We start from the raw sequence: 21,030 nt of genomic DNA, 5'->3' as shown, positions 1-21,030 counted from the left end.
CCTGAGATTGAGAATAAATTGCCAGCACTGTGTATGGACCCTTAGCTGTTGCACACTGGTTCTGATATGAAACATGCCCCAGGCAGAGGTATTGTTAACCAGAGAAAGCCTCGGTGAGTTCTTAAAGGACCCTGATGATCAGAGGAAAAAAGATAGGGGGAGCCTGCGGAGAGGCCCCTGGCCAGGAGGGGGCGCTCAGTAAGTGGTCACCCCGCTACAGACAAGACCTGGCGCTCACCATCCGCAGCAGCTTTAGTTCTGCTTGGGTAGTGAGGGGAGCAAGGAAAACTATTTGGAACTAAACCACATGTGCTGAATTCTGGGGGGGGGCGCAGTTAGTTCAGCCTGGGGCAGCTTCCGTTCTTTCTCCAGTTATTAGTTTGGGATCAGCTGGGCCCCAAGACGCCCAGGACACAACAGAAAGACGGTCCCCGGTCCCAAATGCTTAGCTATAGAACATCGCTTTGGGGGGCAGCTGTGGTTTGGTTCGGCCTGAAGCTCATGTGAAAAATTGGAATCCGGATGAGGATTTGGCTTCCCAAAGCTCAGAGACATTTCCATTTAGATCACTGCTTCTGGGCTGGGGCCCCCTGGGGGGCTGCAAGCTGGTTTCAGGGTCCCACTAAGCAGGGCTATTGTTAGCCTTGCTGAGGCCCAGAGCGAAAGTTGAAACCCACCAGCCCTAAGCCCCACCACCCTGGGCTGAAGCCAAAGCCTGAGCAACTTAGTTTTGCAGGAGGCCCTGTGGCATGGGGCCCAGGCAGCTAGTACCCTAATGCCAGCCCTGGGTGCGATGTGCAGAAAACCACTTGTGGCACCAATGGGTTGTGGAGTTTTTACAGCCTGTTGGGGAAGGAGAACTCAAAGAAAACAAACATCAAGAACCCCGCTTTAGATACTAGGTTTCAAGGCTAGAAGAGACCACTGTGACCAGCCAGTCTAGCCTTGTGTAGTGCGCAGGGCGAGAATTTCCCTGCCACTCCTCTGAACACAGCCCTGTTTACCAGAGGAGCTGGATTCTTGACCCCCAGCGAGTGAAGCATGCAGCTCATTACCGTGCACACAAGCCCCATGAAGGACAATGTACACGGAAGAGCACATCCTCCTGATGGATATTGCAGCTGCTCCTAATAATGAATTCACTGCTGTAACTTCCCCTGGTTAAACATTATCCTGCTTTAACCAGAAGGGCATATTGATTGCCCCTGCAGATTTTCAGGAGACAGTCTATCCTGGGGAAGGCCAAAGTGCACACTCCCCAGCTCTCTCCCACAGCCTGCTAGAATCCAGGCACCTACAAAACCTCCTTGAGAGTTTCCTCATCAATGAGGAGGTCTCAGAGGTGACTTGGAGGCTTGGAAACCTCTGTCCGGCAACCGTTATCTCTGTTCTTAGTGTTACATCCTCCAGCTCCGGGCCTTAGCTGGGCAGCGCCTGGGGATGGGCTAGCTCATGAAGAAGCCATACCACAGGGTGCAATGCACGGCCCCCACCCTACTTTGTCTTTCACCCAGGTTCATGAAGTGGCTTAAGCTAGAGAGTGTAAACTGTTGTTTAAAAGGTGAATCAGTTAAACACTGGGTTTGACCGGTTAACCAGGGAGCAGATGCCCAGTCCACAGCACAACACCGTGGACCCAGCCGGGCAGGGACTGCTTGAGACCAGCTAGCCTGTCCATACTGTGCCACAGGCAGGAGCTGCTGCATCCCAGCCAGGCTGTGGGTTAACCGTTAAGCATCACTTGATAAGCATTGTTACACCTCTGGTTTTAAGCAGCATGGCCTATGGCCGCTCCTAGAGCCCCTTGGTGCTAGTGCATCGGCCAAGCCTGCGCCTCTCCCTGCACACAAACAGGAAGCTGCATGCGACTGATTGTAAACAGTGCGCCTCCCTCCCATGCTAGTGCCATGCTGGCAAGGGGCCCAGCGCAGCAGAGCCAGCCTCACTACAGCCCTGGCTGCTCCCAGCCCGGCCCGCCTCCCTCGCGTGCTCATTGGGGCTGCCAGATTTGTTTACCTTATATGGTCAGGTACTAACACAGCCTGGCCCTTGACTGGCTGTCCCCACACGTCACTCAGTGCACACCAGCCCCCCCGGAAAACTATGCAAACAAAGCAAGGGCTCCTGGGAAATGTAGTGCTGAATCCTGGCTGCTCAGACTGGTGCAGGGTGGGAACTGCTTGCCTGGCAGTGCTGGTGCTAGCCCATTGGGGGCCCTATGCAGGAATAGTCCCGGGGTTCTGCACACACAGCAAATACTATAATAGGGAGGCCTCCTGGAGCTGTTCCAGGCCTGAAGCAATTGCTAAGCGTGCTTACCCCTGGCGCCAGTTCTGGTCATGAGGAAGGCTCTCCTAGCATTAGCCGCTTTGCTGGCATGGGTCTGAAAGCAGCTGGCACAGCAACCGTGGGAAGGAGTCCTTCCTGCCAGACGGGGCTACTACCTGACTGCCCCGGCTTCTGGGAGCAGCTTTGCACCCCATGCGACCACCCAGCTGCGTCCTATTTCTAGAGTCCTGCAAATCCAGGGATACCTGCTTTGTGGCCACGAACAAACGTGGGTGCAAATGTCTGCTCCTCCTTTTTGCAGCGCTGATGCAAACTTGGTATCTAGAACCTTGCGCACGTGGGGCGCCCTGGGGATGCGGCTCTCCGGGCGCATCCTTTTGCCGCTGCCAATGTGGCTACCAAGTTTTGGATCTGCGCAGGGCTCTACAAGTTTCCCAGGGTCTGGAAGGGGGAGCCCCAGGTGGGGAGGGAGGGCAGGGCACAAGGCAATGCTGCAGTGACCCCCGACACCAGCTTCCCCCGCCTCCGTAGCCAAGGGGAACAAGCCGGGCTTTGAGCAGGCCTAGGCTAGCCATGCCCTCAGTCCGGCTAGTCCATGACGCGGGCGTCCCGCAGGAAGCCCAGTGCTTGGGGGGCCTCGCACGCCCTGTGCACCGTGCGCGCAGCTCTAGGCAAGTGCCCAAGCGTGTCTCTCCCTACGCCAGGCTGGGGCGAGGCCCGCGGTTCCCCCAGCCAGGGGCCTCCGGACTACAGCTCCCAGCCTGCCCGGCCGGCCCCGCCCTGGCTGCGCCGTCAGGGAGGCCAGGCGGGGTGAGTCAGTCCGCTCCAGTAAATATTTGTATGAGCCGGAGCCGGCTCTGGAATGGTGGCTGCGCGGTGAGCGGGGCAGCCGGGCGCGATGTCGGTGAACATGGACGAGCTGAAGCACCAGGTCATGATCAACCAGTTCGTGCTGACGGCGGGCTGCGCCGCGGACCAGGCCAAGCAGCTGCTGCAGGCGGCGCACTGGCAGTTCGAGGTGAGCCCCGGGGGCCGCCGGCGAGCAGACCCCGCCGCGACGGGTGGGGCCGCGGGGCTCCCTGCGGCCCGCGCCGCGATCGGTACCTGCCCCCGGGGCCTGGGCAGCGCCGCTGGGGGGGTCAGGACGGGGCCAGCCCCGGGAGCTGCTGCTATGTCCAGAGCAAGCCCCCAGCGCGCTGCCTGGCGGGGATGCGGGGAGAGGGCGCCGGGGAGGCCCCTGTGCCCCCAGGAGGCTAATCCCAGGCACGTGCCCTGGGCGCCGGTGGGAGGAAGGGTGCCCGGCTGCGGGTACTAGGGCAGCAGACACGGGTTAGGGAGTAGGCGGCACCCAGCGGGGTTTGGGGTACGTCTGCCCGTGTCAGCATCTCTGTGCTGCCTTGACATACACACATACGTGTGTGTGCACACTCAGCAGAGTACGTGTGTGTACACACTCAGCAGAGTACGTGGGTGTGCACACTCAGCACACCCCTACCGGGGGACACTCCATGGTGCTGCTGTTGTCAGGCCCACGAGCATCAGACACCCTGGGCCGGGGGCATTTCTGTCTCTAACCGGTCCCAGGAAAGGAGATGCCATCAGAGTTGTCACTCCTGGCACTGTTTTGATGTGGGTGTAAAGTAGGGGTGTGCGTACCTGGACGGGTACCTGTGTATGGCCCCGTACATACTAGAAGCGTGGGTGGGAGTGTGTGTGTCTAGCGTGTGTGTCTGGACAGCTGTGCATGCATGCGAGTACTATTGTAGTATGGTTGTATGTCTGTGCATGGGGGTGTGCTTGTCTGTGTGTTCTTAAAGGGAGACTGTTTCACTGCTCCCAGCGGGGGAGCGTTTCCCGGGCTGGCTGGATCAGATCCACAAGGGCTGCCCACCCCTGTCCGGGCTCCGCTCAGGAGCGGATTTGCATCTAAAGCGCAGTGGAAGGATCACGCCCGCACAGAGAACATACAGTACACACGAGCTCTGGCGCTGCTGGGGCAGCCTTTCCGTGCTCCTCTGTACTTGGTGCTTGGGGGCAGCGTAGCAACAACTGTGCACTCCCCCAGCGCCTCCGCCTGTTCCCTGCAGGCCCAAAGATACCCCTTAGTGGCTGTGGGTTAAAGAGCCCCCCTCCGGTCTTGCCTGTGGTCCTGCCCCCTGGTGTTTGATTCCTGAGGCAGCACCAGGAGGAGATTTTGCTGGTTAAAACTTCATTGGCACCAGCTGACATGGCTAGTGATGGCTGTGGCAGTGACTGTGACGTCACCCTCTGGATTGCAGCTTCAGGTGGGAACGTGCAGGCGGACTGTGCGGGCTCGCTGGCGGTAAAGAATGGGAGAGTGTGTGTGTACGCACGCAGGGGATGTAGCAAGCAGGGCAGTATCTAAACAGAATGCTTTCCATGCATCCCTGGCAGCTCTCTGCGTGCGATGGGTTTGTCACTGATGGTGCTGTTGTAATTAGTGTGTTTGTTCTGTGACACAGAAAGTGGCTTGAGTCAGTGTAGCGAGCAAGGGGTCTGTTGCATACCTTTGCCTGGCTGGGGCATCCCTTGTTCTGTATATGCTGCAGCCCTGATCTGTAAGTGCCTCAGTACAGAATTAATTCTGTGTGTATTTTATAGCATGGAGTTGTTTGGCTCCCTGTGCTGCGGCTTTGATTAGGTAGTTCAGAGAGCGAGATGCTCTACAATCTACCCCATGTGACAGATTTTCTGCGTGCAAAATCAGAGGCTGCTGGTCAAAATCAGACAGTCTACGTCTATGCGCGCACACACGCACAAATCCAAAGTAGGGATGTAATAGAGTAGTGGATTAACCAATAAGCAAAAGCTTATAGGTTAATGCTATAGACTACACACATTCTCCCTACCTCTCCTCCCCCCCCCCATCCAGTAAATTTTTTAGCAGGCTGGTCAGCTGTCCAGCTCAGTTCCGGCTCGCACTGGGTCCCAGAGCTTAGTTCCCCCCTCTTTCCCCAGACAGGGGCTGCTGCCACCCCATGCTGCTGCCTCTGTATCAGAAGCAGCAGCGTGGGGCTACAGGCAGCCGGTCCATGCGGGAAGAGGGTTTTTAAACTGGCTTCCCTCGCAGACCAGTTCCCACCTGGCACCCCACACAGAGTGGCAGGGGGCTCCTCAGAATTGGGGTGGAGCACACTGGCTGCCGGCCCTGCCCCTGGGGACTACAGAATAGTTGAGTAACTGATAAGTATTCATGAGTTTACTCGACTATTCAGTCATCCCTAACCCAAAGTGCTGAATCTATCTCCGTGTCTCTCTGTGCAGCACTGTCTGTGATGAACAGAGAGGCACCCACAAGGCATGCCCACCTGCTTATTTGCAGATCTTGCTTAAGGAATTATTGGACACGCGGATCACATGACCTTGATTGGGTTCACCAGTGTAAATCAAGAGCAGCTCTACTGGACGTTTTAAGACAGGTGTGAGAGAAGGATCCCACACCGCCTTTTACATGCAAAGCCCCAGAAGTGGGAACTTGCTACAGAAAGTTATTGTCTCAATTACATTTTCTAGACATTTGTCACTCTTTCGGAAGTTGCACAAGTGCAAACAGCAGTCAGCTGGCCTCTGCTCTCCCGTGCTGGTTTGGTGCTGGCATGACTCAGAGGAAGCTGAGCTGTAAACAGAGGGAATGGGACAGGCAGTTACTATGTTGCCAGTCACTTTTGGTGCAAAATGGTCAGCTCATTCCCTTTGCAAAATGGCTGCCCGGCATGCCCCCCTCTCAGAGCTCTGCTCTCGGAGTATGGTCTTTCGGTACTCTCGCGCCTGAGCCTGGCAGCTGCATGTGCAGAGTACTGTTACTCTAGCCCCTTTTACGGCTGCCCTTCTCTACGCTGGACCATGGTGCGTGGGACTCTGGAGTTCGGTGGAGCGATGTCTGTTTACATCCATCGAGGGTCTCCTCCGCTGAGCGGCGCTTCATGGTTTCAGAAATGTTACTCGTGCTCAGTGTAAAGGTGGCTACGAGAGGGTATGGGGGTATGGATGCACACACCTGGCTCCTGCTACTCTGAATTCCGGAGCCCACGAGCTGCGAACGTTGCTACCGGGCGACACCTGCATCACAGAGCGCGTGGCCCAGCCACCAAGCGTGGCCCAGAGCGCGTGGGCCAGCCACCAGGTTTCTCTGGGACCTGATGCTTCCATTCTCATTTGCACATGTGGGTCGCCTCCCATTTAAACTCCCATTTCGAGGTAATAAATTGCCTGATAGCAGCTGAAAGGAACCTGAGAGTCTGGTGACAAAGTAACAAGAGTTGGTGGCTCCTGCATCTGCCTGTTGGGCCTGTCTAGAAGGGGAAATTTACCTGCCTGACTCCGTGTGCGCACTCTGCTCCCAGAATAGGAATGGCCCCAGTGGGTTTTACGGGTTTAACTCGAGTGGTACCGTTATATTGGTGAATTATGTTGGTCCATTTCCCCATCTAGACCAGTCCTTAAATACGTTCCATCTGGCCCCCTTTGCAGCCCTTCCGGACTGTTTCATGCAGCAGGATAATGCTTTAACCTTTGAACGCTGCGCTGTCTCCAGGCGTGCGGCACCTGGGCTGTGCTTGTGTAGGAGGGAGGGAGTGGATCTGGGGGCTGAGAAGTGTTTCCAGCTACTGGCAGGCGGGTGGCACAGAATCCCATGAGCTCACTGTAGACTTGGGGGAGGGGGCGCGAGGACTGTCTGTGTTTGTACAGCGCCTTGCACAACGGGGCCCTGCTCCGTGACTAGGTTTCTAGGCCCTGTGGTAATGTACGTATTAATGAGGGGGAGTTTCCTTCAGCAGGGTTAAGGGGGCACAGCAGTAGGTGGGGAGGTCAAACTGCGGTGCTCGGGGGCAGGAGAACTGGAAGGTAATCTTGCTGGGAGGGGAGGCGATCAGCATTTTGGGTGAGCTGTAGGAAGCATTTGTCTCTGAGAACAGACGCACTTGCCTTTAGTTCTCTTGGGGTCAGTTTCACTCGTTCTTGGCGTCGCAAGGGCAGGGAGTGAATTTCTGGGCTCTGGTGATTTTTGCCACCCAGTCTCTCCAGGCTGCTAGGGAATTCCAAATCTGTCCGTATACGTCAGAGGGGATTCTGGTCCCTTCACTCACTGGTGCCTGGTTACCCGCACAGGCTGAGGGAGAAGCTGACAAACAAACCAAGGAGCTGGGTGCTCTTGATTCACTGGTGCAGGGGATTGTTGGTAATTTACTCAGCAAAATGCATGTTGACTTTGGCCTGATGAGAAGCAGGTCTCCATACAGGATTTATCCAGCATTTCCCAATCAGTGATGCTAAATCCGTTGCCAGAAAAGCCAAGAGAGCGGGTGGGCTACCTGCTCAGTCAGAGTGGTGTGCATCAGGAGGAGACCCACACAAGTGTGTGGATTTATTCCAGATTCACCCCAGAGTGCCAGAGAGCAGAACCTGGCCCAGGAGGTCCCTTGATGCTTGAAGCATCTTCAGACCGGGTGTCCTTTGGGAGAGGCCCACACGTTGACACCCTCGTGCAATGCAAACATTGCTGCGTTGTGACATGCTGCCCTGGTGTCAGAATATAACAAGGGCCCCCGGGGCATTGTAGGATGCACTCAATGTCCTGTCAACCTTGGCAGGGCTCTGTCAGATCCAGGAGGACCCTTTCAGGTGTCTGATATCTATAGGGGGCTCACCAAGGAGCACGCTGGCTTGTGGGGCGGGCGGGTGGGAAGCACTTGTTTTGTGTCTGTGTAAGGTGATCACTGCAACTCAAGGCTGGAGGAGGGAACCATTTGGAGGAACATTTTTCTGTCTCTGTGGAACGGGGAGGCTCTGGTGAGTAGGGATGTAAAATCCTGTTGAATTGGTTAACCAGTTAAACACGGTGATTAACCAATTAAAGGGGGGGTGGCTGTTCCAGTGTGGCTGGGCTAGAATACCTCTCCCTCCCCTCCTGCCTGTCATGGACAGAGCTGCTCTAGCCCCCACCAGTTAACCAGAACCGGTAAACATGACCCATTCAAGCTGACCGGTTAACCCAGGGGTCTGCAACCTGTGGCTCTCGAGCCAAATGTGGCTCAGTATGGAGCCAAATATGGCCCTCTTGCCATTCCCAAAATACAGGCCACTTTTGAAATGAGAAATGAATTCAGAACCTAAAAAATGCGTAATTACTCATGTCGCTTGAATGTGCGCCTGGACCTGAATTTGACCAGTTATGATGTAAACGTCAAAGAAATGTTCGAAAAGATTCAGCCCCAGAAGTCCCGTTAAATAAAGTCTGTGAGAACAATGTTTCCTTTGTGCTATTATTCATCATCATGTCGACTATCAGTAATATTCACTTGCATCTTTTCAGTCATGCAATGGGCATGCTTAGCCGGCTCTTTGTTAACACTTGTTTTGAATTTTGATGTAGTTGTGGGTATTTTGAGGATTGCATCTTTCACTAGGCTCCGGTCCATCCCATTTGAATACAGAAACCCGGGCAGATTCTTCTCTTTGCTCTTTGTTGTTGTTGCAATGGTGTCAGCTTTGTTGCCAGAGTTTGGCGGGTGGGATGGGGGATGTGTGGCACCTGGGGATTGGCCGCTCATGGGTGCCCTCCTCTGGGGGAGGCGTTCTACCCTAGGATTCAGCTGGTGGCTGTGCAGAGCTGGGGGAGGAAGGGGGCATTCAGGGGCCGCCCCGGTGGGTGACTGAGCCCACGGGCCTGGCTGTCCCCGAGACTCAGTAATGCCTCCAAGCCCGTGGCAGGACCTGAAAAGGGTTTTGCTGAGATGCTCACAGAACCCACGTGGGGCTGCTGGTGAGACGGAAGAGCCTGCAGCGATCCCCAGCTTGCTTCCCTTCTGCTGCCGTGCGTGTGTGTGGGGTGGGAGGCACTGAAGTCAGTGGGGCTGCCCCAGGGGGAGTGGGAAGAGGGTCAGTGTCTTGGCTAGATTCGTGCCTGGGCCGTCCACTTCAGCCACTTCCAGTCTGTTGCTGGCTGGCCAGGCAAAGCGCTAGCCCTGCCGGGTGGCCACAACCTACTGCCCTCCTCCCCCAGGCCCCGGCCCCATGGCCCCGGGACGGAGTCACAATCCCCCCCACCCTCCCTCATGCAGGGGGGCACTGTGGCCCCCTCCATCGCCCCCTCTGCCACATGCCGGGAGCGCTGGGTGCTGGGAGCGCCGGGTGCCGGGAGCGCTCTCCTTTTCCCGCTGCTGCTGTGAAGGGCCTTTCATCCCCCTGGACAGCTGGGGCCCTTTCCTCTCCCACCCTAGCGCGGGGCAGGCTGGGAGCAAGGTCCCTTTGCTCTCTGCCCGCTGACTCCTCTCTGGCTGGGCCCCCACCCTGCAGCAAGGCGGCAGCTCAGTGGGGGGGAGAAGGTAACTGCCGACTGCTTGTAGCTGGCTCTGGGGCCCCTCCCCATTCACACCATTCCCCCCCCATGCCAGAGGCTCTGGGGCCCTCCCCATTCACACCATTCCCCCCCATGCCAGGGGCTCTGGGGGCCCCTCCCCGCTCCCCTTCCTCCCCCACATGCCAGGGGCTCCCATTCTTGTTTCCTTTCCTTTTAAACTCCTTGGAAGGCCAAAGGTGGGAGGACCAGGTGTTGTTCTGCAGAAGGTTTTATTGGCTGCACCCACCGAGTTGCAGACGGGTTTATAGCTGAGGGGTCTGCCAACCAGACGCCAGGGGCTCCGTCTCTCTCTCCCCCCCCCCCCCGTTGTTCCCCTTTCCAATTTCTCCCAAATCAACAGCGTTCCACCCACTGCAGTTGACAAGGTTTTGCATTTAAAAACGCTCCCTTTACACCCAAACGCCTCACAGGTTCAGCTGGTGGACGGTGCTGGCCCTTAACTAAACCCCCTTAACGGCCCTGGTCTCCATTGGGATAATCGCCTTCCCTCCAGGAGTTTTGTTACCATTCAGCGGAACACGCACACTAAGTGCCTGGACCCAGGAAGTGGCCGGTAGCCAGCACCCGTAAAACCAGCCCCACCTCAGCATCCATCCACCCACCTCAGGTGACTTCCCTCAACGGCTAAGCTGCAGTTGCTGGGGCCAGGGCCACAGCCCTGGTTTTAAGGCTTGTCTGCCTTGTAATCACCGTGCGGATACAGTCTGAGAGCGAGGGGAGGAGTCAGTGGGTGAAATGGCAGCTGTGTGCTTTCAGGGCGGGGGTACCAACCCCTCGGGGTGAGGGGAGGTGCTGGAGCTAGCGTGATTGGAGCTAGCGCCGGGCACTCTTCACCTGGCCCTGTGATTGCAGTACCGGCAAAGCGGGGTCCTTGCTGCCCACTTTGGGCCCGATTTGGCAGCTCCAGGGGGGTTCCCGTTCCCGCCTCCCTTCACTGACCTGCCATCACACTGCAAATAGACCACAGCGGGCGAGTGTGGAGAAGGGCCAGACTGCTCTGTTTGGGGTCCCCACGGTATGGGCGAGCTTCCTTTCATGGACTGGTCTGTTAACAGCTGCTGTGGTTCACCCCACAAGTGGCTGCATTTTGGAAGTGTTTGAACTGCTTCCTACCAGGCTGATGTCGGAGGCTGTAGTGTGCTGCGAGTGTTGTAGTGTGCTGCGAGTGTTGTAGTGTGCTGCGAGTGTTGCAAAACTTGCTAGCGAAGTCAGTTAATGTGATGGAAAGAGGCTGCGCAGGGAACATGCAGGAAAACACCATAGGCCTGATTCTCCTCTCCTCTCCTCTCTCTCTAAACCACTGACTAACCTGGAGCTGTTACTCCATCCAACACAACCTCTTGTCCGATTGCTTAATTCACCGGAGTCCCCCAAAGGGCTAGGACCTTCCTCAGCATGTCAGCTGGCTGGGAGTTGTGCTGGGATATGCAGCCAGCCACAGCTCCCTGTACGCCAAGCCCTTCCGATCCTGCAAGCTAAACTGGGCCAGTAGTTCAATGAGAGACCTCCGTGCTCGCAGGGCGGCTGGAGAATCAATGGAAGGGCGCATCTCTTTTGGGGGGGAGGTAATACCTTTTATTGGGCAAGCTCCTTGCGGCCATTGTGGATCCCTGGCTCTTTCTATGAGCATAGGAGTGCTGGCCCTGGTCTCCTTGCCGAATTCAGGCTTGGGTCATTACATCTCACTACCTACAGCCCCAGATGGAGCTGGTATTCTTCTGTACTTCCTGTGCAAACAGCTGTCTGATGGAGTGAAACGCCTGCTGGGCTCCACCCCAGGAATAAGCACATTTCCCCCGGGGTGAAGTAGTGTCCATATGTGTAGCATCTGTCTGTGAAACTAAAAGGCAAACCCGGTTCGCTCTCCAGGAACCCTGGGAGCTGTTCTGCAGCTCTGTGTGTGTGTGTGTGGGGGGGGGGGGGGAGCCAAGGGAAGGGGGTTTTGGAGCTGCCCAAGGGAGCCAGGCCTCTGTTTGCTCGGCATGGAGGCCAGAGCCCAAAGGGGCTCTTTCAAGCTAGCTGCTGGGCTATGATTGCATGGAAGTCACGCAGGATCCAGGGTTTGGGAGCAAGCGGGGGGGGGGGGTGCGATTTTTTTGCTTCCATGCACACACAGGCGGGCCTCTTCTCCGCAGCCCTGTCCGCTCTGCGAGCCCCACCCACCATCAGCAAGCAGGGTGCTGACAGGCGAGAGCTACTTGTGCTGAGCCCGGGGCAGAGCTGGGCCCTGGGATCCCAATCCTGGAGCCCTGCAGGAGCTAGTCCGAGCCCTAGGCTGATGCGTGAGTGGGCTGGGTGGGCGAGCGCGCCTCGTTCCCGGCCGAATGGTAAATCTCTTCCTTCCTCCTTGCAGACTGCGCTCAGCGCTTTTTTCCAAGAAACAAACATCCCCTACAGCCATCACCATCAGATGGTAAGTGCTGAAACCTGCCCGCTGAGAAATCGGTGCAGCAGCCGCCAAGCTGGCCTGGCCTGGCCGGGCTGCTGTTGCAAATGCCAAGGACAGAGGGCAGAAGTACACAGCAAAGCCCTGTGCTGAGGGGAGGGGGAAGCGTCCTGCTAAGATTGAGATGCTGGGGTGGGCTGTTCTGCACACATCCGGGGAAGGAGACGGTGCATGCAGCACGGTTTATGTGGGGTGAAGGTAAAGGAGGCCTGCGAGCCAAGGTGTGGCATCGTGCAGCGTGCGCGCACACACTTGGGAGTACACAGACACTGACTCATGGGCGTGTACTCACACTTACGGGCATGCACAAACACACTGTTTCCCTGTAAATCTCTGCCCAGCAGCTCCGGGGCGGCCCAGCACTCGGCCTGTTGGCAGCCTGTGACCCCTCTGATCCTCCACCTGTCGCTTTTCCCCATTAAATCTCACCCCCAGCAGCTCCCGGGCCCTTTAACTCTTGTGCCTGGGCGGCCTGTAATCTGCCTGTGCAGATGGGTCCCGGGGATTTGCTGGCTGCTGTGTCCTCGATTGACTCTGCCCTTCTCTGGGGCAATCAGGGATTTGGAGCACACTGCATGAGCGTAACACTGCAAAGAGCCTCCAGTGCTGGCAGCCGAGGGGTGAGAATGGGTTCACCTCACCCCCTAGTCTCCAGCAGGGAGCGGAGCCCAGTTCTGCATGGAGCTGATCACCCTGGGGGCTGTGGGGCTGCAGACGCTGAGCGCAGGGCAGGGATGCGCCTGGTCAGCAAATTCACGGGGTGACACTAGCTTGCAGGTACCCCTGCCTGGAAGTGGGTTGCGGGGAGGCTACTCTGTCCCAGAGCAGAGGGGCTCAGCCAGGGGGGCACCTCCTGTCCTTCCCAGAGTAAGTGGGGAGTGCCAGCTGCTTGGATGGGAGGGAGATCCTGCTATGAGGTGGGGTTTGGGCAGCAGGGGCTGAGCAGGGGGCCGGTACAGGAGCATTGACTATTCCTAGAGAGCCGTCTGGGCATCAGCAGAGCCCCAAGCACGTGTCATAAACTACAGTGAGAGTGAGGCCTCCATTTACCCCTCCCCCAGCCTTTCCCCCAGCACAGCCTCCCCCTTCCTGTTCCCTCGCCGGCACCCCCTCCCTCCCCATGGGGCTGTCGCTAGGAGGATGAGGGTGCAGGGAAGGGCAGGATCTCAAGGGCACCATGCGCGGCTCCTTCCCAGGATGTTTCACACGAGCTCTTGAAAGAGGATTAGTCCTCGGGGGCCTTAAATAGCTGCTGCTCATAGGGAGCCGCCTTGGTAGGCGCGGGCAGCCTGGCGGAGCCACTCGGACGTGCTGGCGCTAACACCTGAGCTGAAACATCCCCCGCCTGCCCACGCGCCCCCGGTAAGCGCTTAGCCGTTAACAGGTTAACCGGTTAAACCTTCGCATCCCTAGTGCGGTGCTGCTTTGCCCCGACAGGGCTGCACCCCAGAGGTGGCTGCATGTGGCTGCCAAACCATGTGATCCCCCAATATCTCGACCTTGGCAGGCTCCATGAAAGCACTGGAGGGGGAGGGGCTGGGTAGCAATGGCGATTGCTGACTGCAGCTTGCCAGGGAGTTAGCGGGGGCGGGCTGCAGCCTGTCATGTCCAGGGATTGCAGCCGGGGTCCCCTCTGGCCTAGGCCGGGCTGACACAAACCAGGCCTGCCCCAGGGGAAAGGGAGGCCGACAGCCGCTGACAGACTTGTCAGGGATGCAGCAGCCCCACGCGCCCCGGTCCCTGCCAGGGCAGGCTCTGCAGTGGGAGGGAGCCTGGGGGGCCCCGCTGTGCATTGTGGAGGCCACGTCTTCCCAAACGCACGGACGGGGCAGCCCCAGGGACCTGCCTGGCTTTGAGGTGGCTCTGAGCCAGCGCCAGGCTCTGCCGAAGTCCAGCGCTGCCGGGTAAAGCAGAGTGGGAGAGGAGGGCAGAGCTGCTGATGCCAGGGTTTGTGTGTGTCCTAGGGGTGCCAGGACTGGGACTGCAGGGGGGCTGCAGGTCAGGGTAGAGGGGCACCGGCAGAGCTGTACCATGGCTGGCTCTGGCTTGGCCTCTGAGGCCCTCGCTTCTGCAGGCATCACGCTGCTGCACTGATTCAGGGCTGAGCTGCATGGAATGTGCCAGCGTCAGACCTTCCTCATTCGGCTGGCAGCACGCCCTGGGGCACTGCTGCTCCCGGAGTTACCCAGGGGTCACTAATGGGCTCATTCCACTGGCAGATTGCCCTAGACAGAGCCCTCTGCCAGCTGCCTGGCCTGTGCCAGCTCTCGCCCAGGCAAGCAGGGACCTGCGCTGCTGCTCCAGCTGCTGGCGTTCTCCCTGAGTTAGCTCTAATACCCATGTGTGGTGCTGAGGGTCCCGGGCTGTGGCTTTTGAGGGGAGATCCTGAGTCCTTGGGTCATGAACGGCCTCCTGCAGCCACTGCTTCACCACCCCTGCAGCTGCCCTTGGATGTAGTTCTTGCCCTCGCTGCCCGTGGGAGGGTGATGTGCTGTTACACTGGGCCTGTGCTCTGCCCCAGAGCTGGCTGCATGCTGCCCTCTGTGCCCCTGGGGGGGTGAGGGGCTGTGTCTCTGACTGGCGTCTGTCTTTGTTCCCCTGCAGATGTGCACTCCTGCCAACACGCCCGCCACCCCCCCCAACTTCCCCGACGCCCTCACCATGTTCTCTCGCCTCAAGGCCTCCGAGAGCTTCAACAGCAGCAGCCCTGTGGCATCCATGGCGACTTCCCCTCCTCCGCCACCCCCACCGCTCCCCCAGCCCGGGGGCTTCAACCCAGCCTGGCCTGCAGCATCCCCCTCCAGCCAGCTGCAGCAGAGCATGTGGACTTCGCCCTCACCCTCGCAGCCCTCGGGTTGGCCCGCCACTGTCTCCCAACAAGCCACGTCCGAACAGAAGGCCAACGTGACCATGGAGGCCGAGAGATGAGGCAGCAGGGGAGGGGAAACCCAATGTGGGCAGGGCCCCTGTGTTCATTTTTTCCCCCTTTTTTTGAGGAGGAGTGGAACTTGGTTGTCACGGAGACTGGCAGCCACAGACAGACAGACAGACAGACACACAAGCAAATAGCAGCCTTGCATGGGTTTGAAGTAGTTTTTAATTGTCCTAGAGCTGACCAGAGCTCCTCAGAGACACAGGGAGGCTGTGCCGGATGCTGGAGCCATCGCTGGCCTCTGCATCCTGGACTTTATAGGACTCTCTCAATGAGGGGACCCATTCCCCAGCTTTCCTGATGGGACGTTGGAGTTTTGCATGCGAGTGTCATTTATTGGGGGGGGGGGGGTGCGGGGATCCCTTCAGAACCCACTTCTCCCTCCCAGCATGGGGTGGAGTCCCTCTGCCAGGCAGAAGGGGGTTGTGGGTATTACACATCTTCCCACACAGCTCCCCCAACCCCACCGAATGGCATTTTTTTTTTTTTTTAAAGAAAAAACAAAACAAAAAAACCCTCCCTGCCCTGTTTCTGCTCAGCCACGGGCCTAAAGCCCAAACACTGAGCTCGCTTTGTACCAAGAGCCAGGGGGAAGGCAGGCTCCTTGGGAGAAATAGAGCCACTTGTTTTCTGTGACCCCCAGCTCTCTGCTTTCCACGGCAGGGGCCTGTGCTCCCTCTCTCAGCTGAGGGGGCCAGATTCCCATTGAGATGGGTGGCTGGGCTCTCGTCCCCTCAGGCCACTGGGGCTGGCGCCGGCACCCTTTGCATGATGCAGCATATGCCCCACGGAGGCCGGGCTTGCTTGGGCACCCTCTGTTCTTTGCCGCTGGCTGGGGGAAGGCCTTTCGGAGGCGCTCCGGTGGCACCAGGCCTGGGCTGTCCGTGGCGGCCGCCTGCAATACACGCTCTTCTGCTTTGAACCCTGGTGTCCGTGCTTGGTTTCAGCGGCCCGGGGAGGTGGGAATGCCCCTTCCGGGATCAGGGATCCAGTCCTGTGGCAGCCGAAGCCCTCGCCCAGGGATGGGGCCTAGCGTGAGGGCCAACACTGGGCACGTTCCCAGACAGGGCTCATGAGGGAGAGGATCCTGTTGTATGGTACAGCGATGGGAGAGGGGGGCCTGCTTTCCTGCCTTCCCCAAATGGGGCAGCCCCTGCCCCTGTGTCTGGACTATATTGGCTGGAGGGGAAGCTAGCCAGGCTGTGAAGCAGGGGTCCCCAGAGATAATGGGAATTTTCTAGGGGCCAGCAAGAGCTTCCCAGGCCAGAGAAAAGCCCTCTGCCTCCATCACTCACCCTGCAGCTTAGCTGGCCTGCCCTTTCCCCTCTCTGCCTGGGTGGGCTTGCTGCAGGGTTGTACTGTGACTGCGTTCTGCCCCAGAGATGGCTGCATGAGAGGGGGCCCTGGGCTGAGAGGTGCTTCTCCAGGGCGAGGGGCTGAGAGGAATTGCCCCAAGGGGGAGCCGGCAAGCGACTAGGCCTTTGGATGCTGAGGTAATTGGAAGCTGCCTTTTCCAAGGGATTTGCTGCAGCCGTGGCTGAGAAGTGCAGTGGCCCAGAGACAGGCTCCCTCCACATCAAACAGGCTGAGGGGCAGGCGTCGGGCGAGGGCTGTGAAAGGAAGCCACGGGGCTAAGATCTCCCCCAGCTCGCGGCCGGAGTGATTGGGGTCTAAGCACAGCGTGCTGGGAAAGCTACTGTGCGCCTCAGTCAGCCAGGGGGCTGGCAGGGGTGGTGACCGAGGCCCTGGAGCGGGGCAGGCTGGTGGCACGGCTGGAACGCGTCCCAGGGGACGGTAGGTGAGAGGCAGGTCTGGCTGCTTGGTGCCCTGACCCGTGGAAGTGGCGGGGAGTAGCTGCTGGGACACCGCTCTGCATGGCCTGCTGAGCGCTCACGCCGGGGGCGACGTGGGAAGCTGGGTCGGGGCCAGCAGGGCAGCCAGTGCGCTCTTGCCTCCAGCTCCCCTGGCTGCCGGGATCCCAGGGTGGGCTAAGCACAGCTGCAGGGCTGCCTGGGGCAGGCACAGCGGGGACTGATGGGCAAGCGGAGCATGGCAGGGCAGAGTGGGGTGGGCTGCTGGGTTTCCTCGCTGCTCCCCTCATGCATGAGGCATGTCCTAGCAGCAGGACAGGTCTCTGAGGAGCGGGGCATGGACCAGCCTGGCACAGAACAGCCCTGGGCCAGGGTCCCTGTCCCAACCATGGCCAGGGCGTTAGCCTGTGAAAGCGGGATGTTTTTACCCAGAATGCATTGCTGCTTCAGTCCCTTGGCCTGCCAGGCTTGTCCTTGCTAGCGGAGGGCGCTGGGTGTCGGGGGGCTGCCTGTGTGCCCGGGATGGCATGTGGGAGGAGATGGAAACTGGCTTGGAAAGACCTCAGGGCAGGGACAGGGAGAGGCCTAGCTCAGCTTCACCCCAGGGCCCTTTGCAGGTCCAGCATAGCCCGGGGAGTTGATCTCTGCACTGGCCCTGCGGCTCAGCCATAAGCGGGGGGTCAGTCCTGCTGTGCACCCAAGTGCAGGGATCTCGGCAGGGATTTCAGCAGGTTTCGCTCAGGGCAGCGGTGGGGGGAGGTGTCTGCACATGGGCACAGAGGGCAGGGCCTGCAGCCAGCTCTGGGGGGGCCCAGGGGCTGGCAGTCGGCCGGGGAGGTGTTCACATGCAGCAGGTGTGGGACAGTCCCTCAGGCTGCCCCCTCATGTAAAGTCAGTTCAAGGCGTGGGCCACATCTCTCCCACCCTCGGGTGCCGCCCCGAGCCGCTGGCAGCCCTCCCAGCAAAGGGGTGGAGTTGACTGGGGGTCCACGCTGGCACTTTCCACATGCTCCTGGGACACGTCGGCTGGAGCAACCGTCCAGAGAAGAGCAACAAAACTGATGAAAGGTCTAGAAAACACGACCTGCGAGGCAAGGCTGAAGGAGTCGGGCTTGGTTAGTTTGGAAAAGAGAAGCCAGAGGGGACACGCTAGCGGTTTTCAAGTATCTAAAAGGGTGCCTCAGGGAGGACGGGGGGAATTGTTCTCCTTGGCCTCTGAGGATAGAACAAGAAGCAATGGGCTTAAACTGCAGCAAGGGAGGTTTAGGTTGGACATTAGGAAAAACTTCCTTGCTGTCAGGGTAGTTAAGCACTGGGATAAATTGCCCAGGGAGGCTGTGGCAGGTTTGATATTTAAGAGAAAGATAAACATTTAACAGGGCTGATCTAGGCAGTGCTTGGTCCTGCCCTGAGGGCAGGGGCCTGGACTTGATCTCTGGAGGTCCCTTCCAGTCCTAGTGTTCTACGATTATCAGGGCCATCGGGAAGTGCTACAATTTAGTGCGATCCATTCCCCACTAACTCTCATTGTCCTCTGGCTGGAGCAGCATGACCCTTGGTCCTCTTGTCTCTCCCAGAGACGCACCGTCCCCTCTGAATATTGCCAAAGGGTCTGCCTGCACGCAGCCAGTCCCAACCGCCTGCTCCTGGGGCCAGTCAGAAGTGCCAGCACCAGTGGGAAGACTCCAGCTGATGGCAGCTAGTCAGAAGAAATCACGCCCAAGCCTAAATTTCCATCTCACTGAAAAGAACTGGGATTACTCAGATGGTTTTGCAAAGAACATGGACGCGCTAACTCCACACAGACACTACAATTGCCCTATAGGTCTCGCCACCCAGGGCAAAGGCTCCATATGGACTCATCTATGCCATGTCCAAGCTGAAACTGGCAGCTGTTCATAAACATCCAGGAAAACCCATCCAAGGGCTTCACCTAGTACTGCACCTCTCCATCTGGCTCCAGTCCTCTTCGTAAAGAAAAAAGACGGAACGATATACCTTTGCAGAAACTACTGGGCCTTAAAGCATCTGTGAGGGAATGAAGAGCAGAGGGCCTGGCATTTCAAGGGTTAAACAAAGCCATCTGGCCCAGCTAGCCCCGCCCCACTTTACCTGTAGCCAATGCAAGGCCTGGAGGGAGGATAAAAGGAAGGAGCCTGGCTCAGTTGGCTACCAACCAGCAAGGAAGTAGGAGTGTGGTTCTGTTGGCTGCAGGACTGGACCTAATGCAAAGTCCATCTGCTTGGCCAGTCACAGGAGCAAGTAAGCCTCCAATTTTCTTCTCACCTTGGGATAAAGGGGGAAACCTGCTAGAACCCTAGCTAAAGGTAAAACCTGGATTCTGGGGATCATGCCCCAAACTCAAGGACTATGCACTGGTGTTTTTAGGCTGGGGCATCAGTAGCATGGTTCTCCACCCCTTTTCTGCAGGCTAACTCTGGGATCTAACCACTAGGCCACCCTGCTGCCAGAGAGACCCAGCCGCAGCATCTGAAACCAGTATCCTCTGCACGCAATCTAGTAACTGGGATCGTGGGCTGTTTGATGTGCCATTTCTCCAGGCTCCTTCCATAACCCGCCAGACAGGACTTCAGCTGGCCAGAGTGCCAACCTCACCCATGTGCTGGGAAAGCACAGATGGAAAGGGGACCCTTGCTCCCTGCTGCCTCAGGCAGAGAACCCCACAAGAGCCCTCACTGCAGGCAGGCAATTGGCCAAAGCCCCCGCAAGCGGCTCCCGCTGCAGAGCGAAGCTATTCACACACTGCCCCATCGGCCCACAGTTACTCTAGCTGTGTGGCTCGGGCCTTGGGAATGCAGGCTGTTGGGGGCAGCCGTTCTAGGCCCAAACCAGCCAGCATGGAGCCTGCCGCTAGCACTGACTCAGGATGACGCTTCTGCTTCAGGGCAACATGACGGTTTCATCGTTTGTTTCTGTTCCTCAATGGGCAGGCGTCAAACCCGGGGGCTGTTGTGAAATGGGATTGTGTTGAAATGTCTAGGGAGGGGGGAGACCCAGCTTCCAGGCCTCGCTCTGCCTGACTCAGAGCAGACTTTTCATCCTAGGCCATGTGGGACTTATACCTAGGGCTCCCCTAGGCCAGGACCTGGATGACCAGGCCACAGTGCCTGAGAGAGGGTCTGGCTGAGCCAGAAGTGACACTGGTGCCGAGCTGCAGTGCCCACGTTTCACACCAAAGGAGCCAGTTACCGGGCTGGATTATGCATACGATTCGTGCTCTGCGTGGCTGCAGGCTGACGCTGCCAGTGGCAGGCAGGGACGCACTGCAGAGCCACCTGCTTGTCTTCTGCGCTCTGTTTGCCTGACAAGGGTGCTTGTTCCCAGAACAGCCTGTGCCTTGGTGTTGTCAGAGGGAGCATTAAATGTGGATATTTCTGCACCTCCACAATGCTGCTGCCACTGGCTGCATGTTCTGGTACCTGCATTGGTGCTGGCATTGCTCCAGGCCCAGTTCTTGCAGCCCAGTGCACTGCAGCACTGGCCACAGACTGCTCCATGGGGCTCAGTAATGTTGCTTTGGATGGCCCAGCTCTCTATTCCCCCTCAGGAACAACCTCTCCAGAGTGGGGTACCCTCAGCCTTTTCCTGCTAGTGTTTCCCAGGTATTCAGAGGCGCAGGGGACTCCTGCATTCTAAATCCCACCGCTCCCACCAACAGCCATGGGCAAGTCACGTCCCCTGTGCCTTTCCACCCCATAATGGGCAGACAGGCAGCCTCCATGAGTGTAAGCAAAGGTGGAACTAGTCCTAGGTAGGGGAGAGCATCTAACAGTTTTAAGCCACTGAGGCCAGCATGGATCTCCCAGGTGGGAACAGCTTTCCTCCTGCCACGCCGGAGTTGGCTTAGCTCTGATCAGCAGCTGGTCTTTTGCCTCTGTATCTCACGCTGGTGTAACTCCTGTCATTTTGAGGGGGCTTCCTCCACATTTACAGGCATATAACTGAGGTCAGCGTTGGCCTCAATGCTCTGCCGGCATAGGCTGCAAGATGCTACCCTGGTAAGAGTGGCTGTCCCCAGCCATCCCTCATGCCCCTGGCCCAGTGCCCAGGCCCTGGGAGTGTGATGGGTAACCCTGCCCCCACCCGCAGTGAGGTTGGCGCCTCGGTGCCCACCTGAAACGATCCCGCCGGACGCAGGTTAGAAAAGTGA

The 21,030-nt window shown here is 58.2% G+C and overlaps 1 protein-coding gene across 1 annotated transcript; it reads left to right on the top strand.

The window, feature by feature from the left end:
• The first annotated feature begins 2,959 nt into the window (after positions 1 to 2,959).
• On the top strand, positions 2,960 to 20,268 carry UBALD1 (UBA like domain containing 1). The gene is made up of 3 exons (XM_075899118.2): positions 2,960 to 3,307; positions 12,024 to 12,083; positions 14,721 to 20,268. The coding sequence occupies exons 1-3, from the start codon at positions 3,188 to 3,190 to the stop codon at positions 15,042 to 15,044; spliced, it is 504 nt and encodes a 167-aa protein (XP_075755233.1). The 5' UTR covers positions 2,960 to 3,187; the 3' UTR covers positions 15,045 to 20,268.
• Positions 20,269 to 21,030: the final 762 nt, after the last annotated feature.

This window comes from Pelodiscus sinensis, chromosome 15, assembly GCF_052426305.1.
Source record: "Pelodiscus sinensis isolate ZL-2025 chromosome 15, ASM5242630v1, whole genome shotgun sequence".
Lineage (NCBI taxonomy): Eukaryota > Metazoa > Chordata > Testudines > Trionychidae > Pelodiscus > Pelodiscus sinensis.
Note: the sequence above shows the minus strand (reverse complement) of the source record. Positions and strands in the feature narration are given on the sequence as shown.

Excerpts from the sequence above, each read along its gene's own strand:
- UBALD1 (XM_075899118.2), top strand. The coding sequence starts at position 3,188 with ATGTCGGTGAACATGGACGAGCTGAAGCACCAGGTCATGATCAACCAG. Across the intron at positions 3,308-12,023 it reads CGGCGCACTGGCAGTTCGAG|ACTGCGCTCAGCGCTTTTTT; the intron begins GTGAGCCCCGGG and ends TCCTCCTTGCAG. Across the intron at positions 12,084-14,720 it reads ACAGCCATCACCATCAGATG|ATGTGCACTCCTGCCAACAC; the intron begins GTAAGTGCTGAA and ends GTTCCCCTGCAG.